Source organism: Brienomyrus brachyistius, chromosome 11 (assembly GCF_023856365.1).
Source record: "Brienomyrus brachyistius isolate T26 chromosome 11, BBRACH_0.4, whole genome shotgun sequence".
Taxonomy (NCBI): domain Eukaryota; kingdom Metazoa; phylum Chordata; class Actinopteri; order Osteoglossiformes; family Mormyridae; genus Brienomyrus; species Brienomyrus brachyistius.
This window is the reverse complement of record NC_064543.1, coordinates 22,300,512-22,315,272: the sequence shown is the minus strand read 5'-3', so window position 1 is coordinate 22,315,272 and position 14,761 is coordinate 22,300,512. Positions and strand designations below refer to the sequence as shown.

Sequence of the window (14,761 nt, the reverse complement as noted above, 5' to 3'; positions counted from 1 at the left end):
TGGGGAAAAACTCAAAGCAACACCATGAGGGGCCAAAACAAAAATGGGACAAAAAAAACCCCACAGATCAACAAATTATAGAAACCATAACTAAACGCAGCTAAAGAGTGGGACTGGGAAAAGCAAGCAGAGCAGTAGAAACCTAATATAATGACTTACTGGATAACAGCGCAGGGAAAGCACTTAAATACACAGAAAACTGGGGCAAACAAGGAACAGGTGTAAGAAAATCAATTAACCAATCAACAAACACTGCCACAAGGAAATGGGCAACAGGTGGAACTAATAACTAATGGGCACAGAAACTGGAGAGCTTTGCAAATACCAAAAACTAGGTAACGTTAGCTGGGAATTAAACACTGGGAATAAAATGCAAGGATAATCAAACCTAACCAGAAAGGAATAGAACACAAGTACAACCTAGGGCAAGAAAACTAATATGGAAGATAGACACTAAATAACAAAATTCAAGAAATAAAAATAAACAGATAAGGTTAGCCCAAAGGCAGCCACAAATCCCTGATCAGCACTTCACACACTCAGCCTACTGAGCTATATGGCAGTCAAGGAAACAAGAGAAAACACACAAGGACATGATGAGGAGTGTCAGGACGGGATGGCCAGCGACACCTGCTGGCCAAACGGGGAAGAAACACAAAGGGTACAGGTGCTGACCCTGACATGTGTGTGCATTCCAGTGGTGTCCCCCCTCCCTTTCCTTCCCAATCAATAAATAAATACGTTGTTTATCTTTCACTACAAATCCGCCCATTACTTAGGCCAGTTCACAAGGATGAAACCTAACGAAGATTGCAGTCATGAATCAAACAAAATCATTTTACCATATGGATCAGATATTTTTTTACTTAAGTGATATTTGGTTATAAAACTGTAGCCTTAACTACGTTAATCTTATTTAAAATGAACAATATGAGCCGACAACAGCGATAAGAGACAGCTAAGAGAGACTCAGGCCAACCTTACGAAAGAACAGAAGATAAACTTAACTAAGAACGTTTCGGGAAACACGTCCAAGTGTTAGCCTGATAAGTACATTCCGCTAAAACACAACTAATCCCTAGCAAAGTAATCATGCTTGTGTTTCTTGCTGAAAGTGCGTAAACTAGTTACTGTTTTAGTTCCTCTTCCAGACAGCAATCGTACGTTCTTCCTCTATATATAAGCAATGATAGAATAGGTTTGTCTTTTTTTGTTATGATTGTTATTGTTATTATTAAACTCCATAATTTCGTAACTGGGCATGATTTATGTTAATTGTATAATAATGACCACTACCGGTGCGCTGTTTATTTGGGCAACATTTCCTGCTCCTGTTTCAACTGGGGAAAATAAAAGCTGAAAAGAAAGCCTTATTTGTGTATTCAGTAGTTTCGCATTTGTCATGATAAAAGTGACTTTCACCTGCTAGTCTCGCTATAGACTGTAACGTGTTCTGCCCGGTAGCCCTGCTTTGTAATACAGAAATGTAGGTTTTACAAAAAATGTGATCCAAATATTAGAAGTTGTAGGCTGTACACAACTGTTTGAATGATATTTTTAAGAAATAACATTACCTACGCTTGCAAAATATGCTATATAAACGTATTTTCATTCATGATTATGTGTTGAGATATTATCAATAATCTTGATATTTTTGTAGCAATAATACACAATCCAAATTCAGATATCGGCGCAACCCTACTTTGTACATTTAGAATATTTTCTGTGTTGATATTTGCGTTACTTTGACTCTTGCTTTGCGGGTTCCGCGGTGTGTAATTGCAAAGCTAAAATTCCGTCATAGTGTCTCTCCCGTAATTTTAATTTTCGTCTTAATGATAATAATTAAATTTTCATTCAGTCATTTTTATTTTTAATGATTATTATACATGCTTATATATTATGTATTTATATGGGTATGCAGGGAAATGATGAACAGAGAGACCCAATTAACGTGCAGTCATTTCATGTTAATACCACACAAAGAAGATGAATTTCCTTCTGGATAAATAAAGTCTCTCTTCCGCTCTCTCTGTCTGTCTGTCTATCTATCTATCTATCTAATTTCCCGCAGTCACATCCTCCACCGCATATCTCTTTTTTTTTACTTAGATTGTCAAGGCTATCACAATTATTGGCTAGAAACTTAAAACACTTGCCGTGACATTAATGTGACATTAATATGCACACTCGCCACCAACTGCACAGGGGCGTGAATCACTTTGAGTCACGGCAAACTTAAACTTATTTTTCTGTAACATTTTCACAAAAACAGCAACTGTATGGATAGCACAAGCAATTTAGCTGACTGAAATGTTACCGGAAATACGTCAGCACCCCCGTATGCAGCCTACGCTATTTTCTCGGGTTAAATGCGGTGGGAGAACAACTTAACTCAAAAGTGCGTAACTGTGTATGCGTTTTTTTAACGTAAGTGTTTGATGGGAGAATCCACCCAAAGTGAAAATAGCTAGCACCTGCGTGTTATTTTAACTTAAGTGCATAGGAGACCTCTATGCAATCAGATAATCGTAGAATAAAACCGTTAAAAAGATACGGCTCTAAAATAACAAAATGAATTATTCATTCGATCAATGAATGAATGAATCAATTTTATTATTATTATTATTATTATTATTATTATTATTGCAACCATACTAGTAGTTTTTCAAGTTTTAATGTAATAATGTGATGAGCCCTTTCAAACTCATGTAAGTGCAGGTACTAATCAGGGATTGTTCTACCTTGCATTTTCCGGATTTTTTTTTCTTCAAATCAACATGAGAATTGTTTTACGATACGATACCTAGTATTAAAGTTGAATAAATATTAATATCGTATTGATGCGTTTATCCAATATTAATGGAGAGATATTATTCCTACTTCCGTATCACCAGTCACCTTCAGTACTCTTTAACTTTATATCAATCAACCATAATTCCAGTGCAGCTTTTAAGTATATTGATAGATCTACTAAATGTTTTATACAGTTACATTTACTATAAAATCTATACAAAATGAAACGCTACAATATAATATAAATGAAAACCAAGTTAAGCTGTTTAAAATCGACCTACTGTTATGCCTACTATTGACAAATTATTAATTATGCAAAATAACCTTTTAAAAAGACCGTATCTGGTAGTAAATGAAGTCATAAACATAAACAACAAGCATTGTTGTGAAACTGATAAGAAAACGATACTTTTCAGCCAATGAAAGGGACTGTAAAATAGCCCAACTGGGGGCCCAACAAAGGGATGATACGAAGATTTATGGGCTGCCGCCTTTTAAGAAAAGGGTGCAAAACCCAGCTCTGGTTGCACCTTCAGTCACTGTTAAATTGTCTGGTCCATCACGCATAGGCCACCAGATCCAAGCGGCAGTCGTGGGAGGAACCGTGTGCCAACGAAATGAAATTGAAAAAAAAAACGTTGGTTTCTTGTGTATAATTTATTCCAAAATACTGAGTATTACACTTACTTTCACTTTTTGCACTGAAGTCATTGACTTCAAATGCCTGAACGAAAACAAGAAGGAACTGTAAGAAACGCGATGATACTTATTTATGAGCAGATAAATGACTTGACCTGTACACTTTAAACCCCGACGGCCTCTTCCTGCACTGAACAGACGGCGGTTATTTTTCCTTGCGCAAAATGGTAATATGAGATAGGGAGTAGGGAGATGTGTCACATTTACCGCACAGTACTTTTTGACGTTTCCCATAAACTAGACAATTATACTGAGTTTAGACGATTAATGGAAGCATACTGATTTTATTTTAATATGAATATGTTAAATAATAGCTAAAGAGATTACTAACATTGAGGCTCCAAACTAGTATCCCAATATCCAATACTGACTGACTGCTGTGAAAAGTTTACTGAAAAACAAATGTCTCTAAATATCCATTTAATTCCTGCTATGACAATATATGATGAACTTTTTGTGAGGCTCTATCACTTTATGTTGGTTTGAAAAGTTTATATGCCTGTTTTATAGGCCAGCAGCTGTGGTTTATCACTAAAGCAGGCGAAGGGCTTACACAGCCAACACTGCACTCAGCTTCTCTTGGAGGACATTTTCCCTTCAACTTAATAAGATTTCCTGGCTGAATTTATTATGATGCCTTTTGAAGTAAAGTGGCATATTATGACAAAAAGAGCTCTATAACGAAAGGGTATTAAAAAAGCATTCTAAGAAGACTTGCAGAATTTGCTAAATATTACTACCCTATTTTCTTCTCTCACAGTCATTATAATTTTGGGATAAGTCAATTCTTTATTCATGTTCTTGTACATGTAAATTGTTTTACTGCCATATATAGAAAAATGTCACAATGACTATAAAACTTGCTAATGAGTACATCCTGCGTTTTATAAGATAAATCATTTTTTCATCAAAATAAATCAGGTCTAGCCAACACCAGGTAATAGGCCTATTTTTTACCAGCACTTTCCAAATACCACTCCATCTGCCACTTGTTTTCACAGATATTAAAATGTTAATTAGGCTAAGGCTGTCCAAACTGAATTCAGCTGAAAAACCTGACATATCTTGAGGGAATTTAGAACCTTAAATTTGCAGTCAAAGATCAACAAAAATAGTCACTCGGTAATTTTTACACCGCCCTCATGTAACTCAACAGTATCTCCTTAATTATGAGCAGAAAATCGAGGGTGCATGAATTATACATAATGTATTCATTTCCTAGGAAAAACACGCGAATGATGTATCAGTAGTCCAGTTAAAATGCATAGGTGACCATAAAAAAAAATCTGATAATTTAGAAAGCTCGTGCGAATATTCCTCTGATATTCAATATGAAGGGCAAGTAACAACTGAGACATTTCCATAAAAGGTTAGGCAGTGAACATATACTCGTGGAAAATCATGTCGTTAAAGCGTTTTAATTTTACATACTTAATCGCCAGCGGAAGCTGCACTGTTTCTTTAACGACGTGACCTGGAAGTGCATCATCTGGCCGGGCTACCACTGAAGGAGCCCTTTTGCTACCTTATCGGAGCAGTTACGTTTGGCGGTGGATTGAGGTTCACGAAACTGCTTAAAAATGAGCGTCCCGGCATTCATCGACATAACCGAGGAGGACCAGGTGTGGCCATGAAAGGAAAAGGGGAACCGAACTCTGCGCTTACGTTGTACATAAGACGCGAACAGCTGTCTGTTATACCGCTGCTGCGCCTCGCGTGCGTCGGGCCGCGTGAGCTCGCGAGGCAGAGAGCGCCAGCTGAGGATGCAGCTACGTAGCTAGTCACCTAGTAATGCTAATGCCTAACCATACTTAGCGCTGGTGGAAACCTGCTGCATAACTCGGCTTTTACGCATATAATTAATCTTTATGTGTATATGTCTGCGCTAAATCACTGTCTGTATGATCATTCATCCATGAAGTGATGATTTTCCTCGTTTCGTGTAACTAAGAACTGGCTTTGATAGTCTCGAGATGTCTTAATACAGCGTCATCCTCGCTGTCAGTCTTATGCAAAATTAAGGAAATGTGGTATATTCTAACCATTGCTGAAAAGTCTTCAGTAAGAGAAGCAGGCTGTAAGTGAGACTTTATGAACAAAGGCAATGCCAGATGGTGCTAGTGATCATGTATGAAAACCAGACTGATAGTCAGAAATAGACTGTGAATGTGTTTTTTTCCATTGAACTCCTTATGTTTCACCTGTAGGCCTCAGAGCTCAGAGCATACCTCAAATCAAAAGGGGCTGAAATTTCGGAAGAGAACTCAGAAGGTGGACTTCATGTGGATTTGGCTCAGATCATCGAGGCCTGTGATGTTTGCCTCAAAGATGATGACAAAGGTAGGTGTCTATATGTACTTTGACTGACATACACAGACCAAGGTTATATAAAAATGTTTTTTTCCCCAAGTGAAAATTACAGTAATTTATTAAATTATGTTTTGTCTTTTATAAGTGTCAAATTTTGTCACATGCACAAACATACATTGAACGTTTGCACAGTGAAAAGCTTTTAAATGGTATCATGTTAATACTTATCCTGATGTACCCTGATAAACTGTCATCCTTGCAGATGTGGAGAGTGTAATGAACAGCATTGTGTCTCTGTTGCTGATCCTGGAACCAGACAAGCAGGAGGCGCTGATTGAGAGCTTGTGTGAGAAGCTGGTTAAGTTCAGAGAGGGGGAGCGGCCCTCACTGAGGATGCAGTTGTGAGTGTTTCAGTAGTTGCCGTTTTCCTTTAATTAGGTGTCCAGTCAAAATCTCCATTTCCAGGATTACTGCTATGGTAGACACTTTTGTTGGCCTTTATGAAAGTGTAAAGCAATATGTTATCATAATCCTGGTTTCCTGTTTTAACCTGTAATAATGAGCTACAGGGTCACTCAGTTAATAAAATGAGCAGTACTTAATATCTCACATATGATATATACATCTACATAATATACATTATTACTGAAGTACTGGTTTGAGACACTCGACATGGAGGTTCTCAAAAGTTAGAATCCCTTTATGGTCATTGTCAGCTGTATGATGCATGGATAATATCCTAAAATGAAATAATGATCATGTTGTTTATAGTGCTAAATAGAATATAATGATAAATAGAATATAAATATGACATTTTAATCATGGACAGTCTGACAGTTTAAACAAGATATACTGAGACATGGGTAAAGATGGAAAAATACAGTTAAAAAAATATAAAGCTGTGCAATTGGGCAAGAGTTGTATTGAACAGAAAGTGTAATAATAGATTATGGTTGCAGCATTGAATGTGCAGTATGGGTTTTTTGATACAGCTTCATGATTCCAGTGCAGAGTTGGGAGAAAGTTGGTCTTTTTTTTAATAGATCTAGTCTTTGACTAGGGCCAGACCTTTTAGCAGTCAGATTGCCTGGGGAAAAAAAGCTGTATTTTAAACTTTATGTTCCTGGATATTGTCAAATGGTGTTTTGTTGAGCCTGGGAACCTGGCTTTTAAATGTCTAATGCTACTAACTAATTGGAAACTCTTTTCGAGTCTAGGTTGAGCAACCTCTTCTATGGCATGGATGAGAACACCCCTGTGCGCTACACAGTGTACTGCGGCTTGATCAAGGTGGCTGCTACCTGCAATGCCATTGCGTTCATTCCCACAGAACTGGATCAGGTGTGTACAGGAATCAGTGGAATAAGCTAAGTGCTTACGTGTGCTCATATACTTGCATATATTTATTTAGATTCTGTTGTGTGTTACCTTGTGGCAACATTTTCCTGGTCCCCACAAGGAGAAAATCAATTTTATAAACATCTGTGGCAATCAAAAAACTGAAACTGCCAAAAGTTTGTATTTTGTTTGGTCCTTATGGTTAAGGTTAGGGCTGGGTAGGGCTAAAAATTAAGGTTGTCATACTTAGGATTAGGGTTTTGCCAATAGAAATGAATGGAAGGTCCAAAGAAAAGATATAAATAAAAGCTCTGTGTGTGTATAAAATATAATAATATGACCATCTCCACATGAAGCCAATAATGTTGACTAAAAAATGGTGCTGATTAAAATCTGGAATGTCACGTGGTAAGCTAATGAAAGCATTGGAACTGGACCTTGGCACAATGGAAGAAGGTCATCTGGGCCTATGGAACCCATTTTTGGTTGTATCATGTGGACACCCGGGTACATGTCTGGCATCTGTGAGTTGTGTTGGAACAAGAAGTCCAATCCACAGCTGTGCAGTATCGTACACAGCAGGGCTTGATGCTCTGTGTGTTGTGATACATTACTTCCACCACCATTAAAATAATCTGTAATTTGTGTCATAGTAGCTCTTCTGTTGGTTCATACCAGATCTGATAGCATTGAATCTTGGCCACCTTGTTGGACAATTATTGTTTTACCCTCCTTGGACCACTCTCAGTAGGTACTCGCTATGGCTGACCTTGAGTGCCCCACAAGCCTTGCCGTTTTGGAGATGGTCTGGCCATAACAATTTGGTCCTTATCAAAGTCATTCTGATTTTTACCCCTGCCCATTTCTTCTGCATTCAAAACTGAATGTGGACTTGCCATTTAATATGTCCAAAACCTTGACATGTTTTTACAAGATAATCGACGTTATTCATGTTACCTGTATAATCCTCCCTCCACCACCTTTATACTTGGCACAATGCAGTCAAGCAAGTACCATTTTTCTGGCAACCGCCAAACCCAGACTCATCCTTCCAATTGTCAGACAGGAAAGCATGATTTGTCACTCCAGGGAACACATCTCCACTGCTCTAGAGTCCAGTGGCAGTGTGCTTTACACCACTGCATCCGACACTTTGCATTGCACTTGATGTAAGGATGTAGCTGCTTGGTCATGGAAACCCTTTCCATTAAGTTCTCTACACACTGGTCTTGAGCTAATCTGAAGGACACAAAGTAGGTCTGTAGCTGAGGGGGGACATGGTCCAGGTATACAAGATTCTAACGGGTCTGGATGCTGTTCAGCTAAATGCCTATTTCAATATTAGTTTAAATACTAGAATTTGTGGCCATAAGTAGAAATTAGCGGGAGAACATTTTAAAATGAATTTGAGGAAGCACTTCTTTACACAGCATGTAGTTGGAGTATGGAATAGTCTTCCTGCTAGTGTAACACAAGCTAAAACCCTGGGTTCCTTTAAATCAGAGCTGGATAAGATTTGAACAACTCTGAGCTATTAGTTAAGATCTCCCCAAATGAACTAGATGGGTTGAATGGCCTCCTCTCATTTGTAAATTTCTTATGTTCTTAAGCTTTGCAATTTAATGATGGTTCCGTTTCAGCATTATCTGCTATGTTTTTTTTTTAAAACGGAGTATAAAATTTACCGCCACTGCTTTTGCATGAGGTCTGTGTGAGCTCTCTGAGACAACCATAATCTTTCTGCTCCTTAGTCTGCTCCAGACTCACTCAGACAGTGTGACATGTTTGAGACATTAAACAAAAATGAGTGAAAAGGAGAAAAGTAAACAAGAACCGGTCATGAAATGACATTGGTCTTCTGCTGTATGGAAATACTTTGTATTTCATTGAAATGAAATTGAGCAAAAGCATGTGATTTGTTAGCACTGCTTTGTCTGTTGGCATAACTCACAGCAACACCAAACTTACTTGATAGTTTCTTCTGCCAAACTCCACACATCAATCGTATCACTGTGCAGAAGATATGAACACAAGCACCCTGTCGCTATCTTATGCACAGTGATATGATACGTGTGTGTGTGTGTGTGTATGTATATATATATATATATATATAATTATTTATTTTATTTTTTTTGTTTTGCTTTATATTTGTTGCATGCACTATATATTTATCTATAGCCATGTCTATCCTCATGCCTTTTGTACCAAATACAATGCCTTGTGCCTGTTTGTGTTTCATGAATAAACCTTGTTTCTGATTCTGAATTGTTTCACCATAGTATTGCAAGCGGTTTTCAGACTTGAGTTTTACCAAGTGATTGCAGAACAGTTCTACATTTTTACTGTAATGTTTCTTGGTGCTAATGGAATGAAGGTCTTTTCCACAGTTAATCATAATGGACCTGATGTTAACAGAATTTCCCAATTAAAAAGTTACACAACTGTTATGAATGTTTCAGAAATTATTAAACCAGATTTTTTTAATTGCCGATTATGATCTTAAATGTTACACTGAAAGATGCATTCCTTTGTGGTTCTCAGATCATGATGAAAGAGCTTTTGTCAGTTTGTTATAGTAAATAGATGTAAATGAATTTCGCCCATAACATTCATAGTGTTCTCCGCTTCAGGTTCGGAAGTGGATAACAGACTGGAACTTGAACACTGAGAAAAAGCACACGCTCCTTAGAATGGTCTACGAGGCCTTGGTGGACTGCAAAAAAAGGTTTTTCCCTTTACTAATCCTACATGGGAACAAAAATAAGTGATTTGTATGTTGCATTTTTTTTCATGTCTGTTTGTTCTGACAGTGAAGCTGCAGCTAAAGTGATGGTGGAGCTCCTGGGTAGTTACACTGAGGACAATGCTTCCCAGGCGCGCGTCGATGCCCACAGGTGATGCAACTTTCATCATGTCTCTTGATCACATTGCATGTTTCTGTGTATCCAGCCATGATCTATATGCTATGTTCATGTTTTTCACTAGGTGCATTGTCCGAGCTTTGAAAGACCCCAATACTTTCCTGTTCGATCACCTTCTGGTCCTGAAACCAGTGCGGTTCTTAGAAGGGGAGTTGATCCATGATGTGAGTGCACTCTTTATGATGATTGGTTTATTTCTGTTAAACCCACTTTACAAAGTATATATGCAGAAAAAATATATACAGTACTAAATTACAGCAGACTTTCCCCAATACAATATTTATAGGTAATACATCTGCTGTTTAATTCAGTTATGAACCAGCAGAAAATCCTTGTTTCCTTACACTAGTACTTTCTGTGTTCTGTAGCTCTTGACCATCTTTGTGAGTGCAAAGCTTGCAGCATATGTGAAGTTCTACCAAAACAACAAGGATTTCATTGATTCCCTTGGTAAGTCTGTCTTAGGCAATGGTACTGTATCGTCTTTAATTTTATTGGACTGTAAACACCCAAAAAAATGTATGTGACACCTCTACATTGATTCAGTAATTAAAATACTGGATTTGGTAAATAGACTTTGGTTTGTCTGAATGAAAATTGGAAAGATGCTAGTATATCCTAGTATATAGCATGATCCCTTTTTCATTTCTCAGCAGTTGGTTTTGAGTGTTGTTCTAATTGTGAAGGGGTCCGCTCAGACCAGCGGAGCATTCAGTGGACCCGGCTAATTTGCTTTGGCACTCGGGTCGCGGTGATGGAATGTCAATGTCAGCAGCCTCTCTATTTACACACTATATAAAAAGGGACTAGTAATTAACACTGAGGCCCTCCCTCACTGCTGTGTAATTGACTGTTTCAAAGGAGCAATGCTTCATAATCTAGTGTGTGTTAAAATTACGCTCTCCATATTGCCCCCCCCCCCCCCCAGAAGATAAGGGTCAACCCTATTGGAAGAGGCGTAGAAACACATAAGGGTTCTTTATGAGAGCATTAATATTTTGACATATTAATAATGAGTTAGTGTATTCTGATTTTGATGAGCTTAAGGTGTAGAAAGCTTCCCCCTTTCCTAACAAAAATAATATAACTTGGAGTTATTGAATTAATATGCTTTATGGTGTGTATTAAAAAAAAGATTAATTTCCTGTTTGGCACTGAGCAAAATATTTCTTGAAAGCAAATGTTTCCTGTATCAGAGAACACTTTAGTATGTGTAAGACTTTAAACAAGGGGTAGTTAAAAATAAGCATTATAACACTGTGTTTTGCTCCAGAACTTTGCTGTTTTGGTCTTTTTTAATTACTGGTAAAAATTTCTTTATGATTAGCCATATATTCTAAACTTATTGCTCCTGACAGCTTGAGCCAGGTGCAGTAATATATTTTGTCAAGTGTATCGCCCTAACATGTGTCTTTCTGGTCTCCAAGGCCTCCTTGCAGGGCATAAACTTAATGAGCAGCTCATTTGCATTTGTTAATTGTGGTTAATGTGCATTAATTGATTCTTGTTGCTTGTATATTTTAATTAAGCCCAGTTATAGGTGTGCATGCTGATCATGCTGCAAATGATCTATTTTCCCTATTAAATTTCTCTTGATGCACTGTCAAATTGTTCTATATGTAATTAGTGCTAATTAACTTGTAAAATTAGTCTGAGGTGCTTCCCCTGTGTTTATTGCTCAGGTTAGTTTCAGAATGCAGATGGAAATATGACAGATATCAAGGATCTTTCCCTTTTTGGGTGCTTTTTTTTCCTACTTGCATTTTCACGCTTCCTGATAAACGATCATTTGATATGTTCTTTTTAAGCATGTATTATAGAATTTCATCAGCTTATGACCATATAGTTCATAAAACTGTTTTTTCCCCTAGGTCTCTCACATGATCAGAACATGGCCAAAATGAGGCTGCTTACATTTATGGGAATGGCTGTCGAATTCAAGGAGATATCGTTTGACACGATGCAGCAAGAGCTGCAGATTGGTGCAGATGATGTGGAGGCATTTGTCATTGATGGTAATGCCAGTTAGTTAATGGATGAAGCTTTTTCTGTGTCTCTCTGAAAACAGGATGTCTGTATACAGCCAAAGAAGGCAGGGGACCAAAGGCGAAATGGTTTTAACATTGGCTGTCATTTTTGTCTTGAGGACTGTCTAATGGGAATGTTACATTGTTGATGTGCCTAAATTGTCACGGGATATCCCACCCTTAACTGCCCCCTTCTCCAATTTTTAGCTGTGCGCATTAAGATGGTGTATTGCAAAATTGACCAGACACAGCGCAAAGTTGTGGTGAGGTAGGTCATTTTTTTCCTGTTTCATTTTATTTAGTTTACTTTGCTGTTAGTGCTACTTTAGTGGTCTGTAGTTGGTAATTTATCAGTTTATTAAGTGTAAGCCTGAATGTAATTAGCTGCTGTAATGAAAGCAGCCTTCTTTCCAGCACACTTCCTTTAATGACAGAGCCTGGTCTGGAATATTAATGTACCCACTGGCAATGCAGCTGTCATATTTTCTTCTTCCTTCTAACACATTCACTGCTTTGTCTGAAGTGAGAGCATTTTTTTCCTGTGTTTATAAAACCCTGCCTAGAAACAGTATTGTGATACTTAGATATTGATTCTGAATACTTATTTTTGTGCTTTTGAGTAAGATTATATTTTTTTGCACTATTCTGAAATTGAGCTGTGTGAAAACTGGCTTTAGTTAGAAAGATGATTATATAGAGGAAACCACCCACATTTCTTGTCAGGGTTTGTAGCAGCCAGGGCTGCAGAAGCTGCAGGTCTTGATTTGTCTGTGGGGTGTAACCCAGTGGTGTGGCTCTTGTCTTCAGCCACAGCACACACCGCACCTTTGGGAAGCAGCAGTGGCAACAGCTCTATGACACCCTGAGCTCCTGGAAACAGAACTTGGCCACTGTCAAGACCAGCCTGCAGGCCCTCTCCACCACCACATAGAGCTCCTTCATGTATCTTGCATTTTTATATTTACTCAATAAAAGTGGCTTCGAGAACAATTGTTTATTCCCTTCATTCTTTATGTTAAACAGCTGAGTTAAAAACTCCTGGTAATACTTCTTGGGGAAAAATTAGTGTGAACTGTTCTGTCTTTTGGCATGCTTGTCTGAGCATTGGATACAGATATCTCGTTTGCTTTCCTGTAGGCAATCAGAAATGTTTGCAAACCCAGGTTTGGTGACAACTTTTGTTATGTAAGTGGAATTGGAAATCTTGGAGAAATGGTTATCCAGCAGTGAGCTGATGCCCGCAGATAAGTATACAGGAAATGCAGATGTTTGTGTAGAGCAGGAAATCTTAGTTCTGGTCTCTTAGGATAAAGGAATGTTGCTATCAAAATAGTCCTCATTCATTTGATGCTACGTTAACGATTGTTAACTGCACTTTTAACAGTGACTTTGGAGAAAAACCCATCCCTCACAACCATCAACTCTGCTGTTCTATCTTAAGGCAAAAAAACATTATAAGAAATGTATCTATCCATCACAATAATAGACCATTGTGAGAGTGTAGTTTCTCTTTTAACCTTAATACCAGCAGCTTCTACCGTGCCAAAACAGTCAGAGGAAATGGCCAGAGGCTGTCTTCTCATCCACAGAAAATTCTCCCATTGCTCTCGCAATTTGAAGCATCTGGCTCTAATAAAGCACAAAGCGACAGAGTGTGGTGGGATATGAGAGAGTCCGGGCCCAATGCAGTAATGAGGGTTATAGGCTAGCTAGTCCCCACAGGTGATCCATCGTCAGCAAGCTTCATCTCGGAGCAATGCATCCAGAGGTGTCTTTATGAAGCTTCCAAGTGAGTTTTTTTTAAGTGTTTAAAAGTAAGTCTTTCCTGTCTTTTGAAAGTACAAGAAGATGCCAAGTATTTTTGGGAAATTACTCCAACTGGTGCTACTCATGGCTTATTTAAATTGTTCCAAAAACACAGATATCCCAGTGTGTGTTCATTTTAAGCATTTTTTGGCAACTGCTGTTAAAAGGAAGAATTTAATCAACGCTTTAAAATGTTCTGCTAGGCAGTTATGCTTTCAGCACGATCAACAAGTTGCCCTTCCCTTCCTTCATGGTCCCTAAATGCTGGCTTGCATCTATTTAGTTTATATGATGTGACTATCCTTCTGTTCCCCATCAGTTTTAAAATACTGCCATCTTGCATCAGATAAATATTTTTGGAAACTGAAATGCCCAGACCTATTCAGAACTACACATATCTTAGGAATTAATTCACTTCATCCTCCGCTGTAATACCTTTGGTCAACTTATATGTTCTGCTGAGATTTCACAAAAGGCCTGCATGATTACATTCCAGTCCCCTTGCATATCTCTCTTGTGATGAGGGTGGATCCTGGAAGCATTCAACATGTCAGCAGTCCTTTTAATTGTAGGAGAATCAGAAGGACAAAGAGGAAATGGTAGCTAAATGCACTTACTCTAGCTGGCCAAGCAGGAATGGCATTAATGCTTGTTTTGCACTGTAAGAAGCCTGCTCTCACTATTCTCTACATTTTAGCCCCATATTAAAAACTGAAGCCAGAGATAATGAAATTTACCTTAAACCTACAGAAATACTTGTCTAAATGTATAATGTACATGCAGCAGCAAAATGTGAAGAGCCGGGCTTTGATCTGTTGGGTAAAGCACTCTTCAAAATACCAGTTCTTGCTCCCCAGTGCAATA

The 14,761-nt window shown here is 38.1% G+C and overlaps 1 protein-coding gene across 1 annotated transcript; it reads left to right on the top strand.

Moving 5' to 3' along the window:
- The first annotated feature begins 4,959 nt into the window (after positions 1–4,959).
- On the top strand, positions 4,960–13,081 carry eif3m (eukaryotic translation initiation factor 3, subunit M). The gene is made up of 11 exons (XM_049031503.1): positions 4,960–5,117; positions 5,703–5,835; positions 6,068–6,206; positions 7,023–7,146; positions 9,774–9,868; positions 9,954–10,037; positions 10,129–10,228; positions 10,433–10,514; positions 11,936–12,079; positions 12,299–12,359; positions 12,899–13,081. Exons 1-11 carry the CDS (start codon positions 5,076–5,078, stop codon positions 13,020–13,022), a joined length of 1,128 nt encoding a protein of 375 aa, XP_048887460.1. The 5' UTR covers positions 4,960–5,075; the 3' UTR covers positions 13,023–13,081.
- The last annotated feature ends 1,680 nt before the right edge of the window (positions 13,082–14,761 follow it).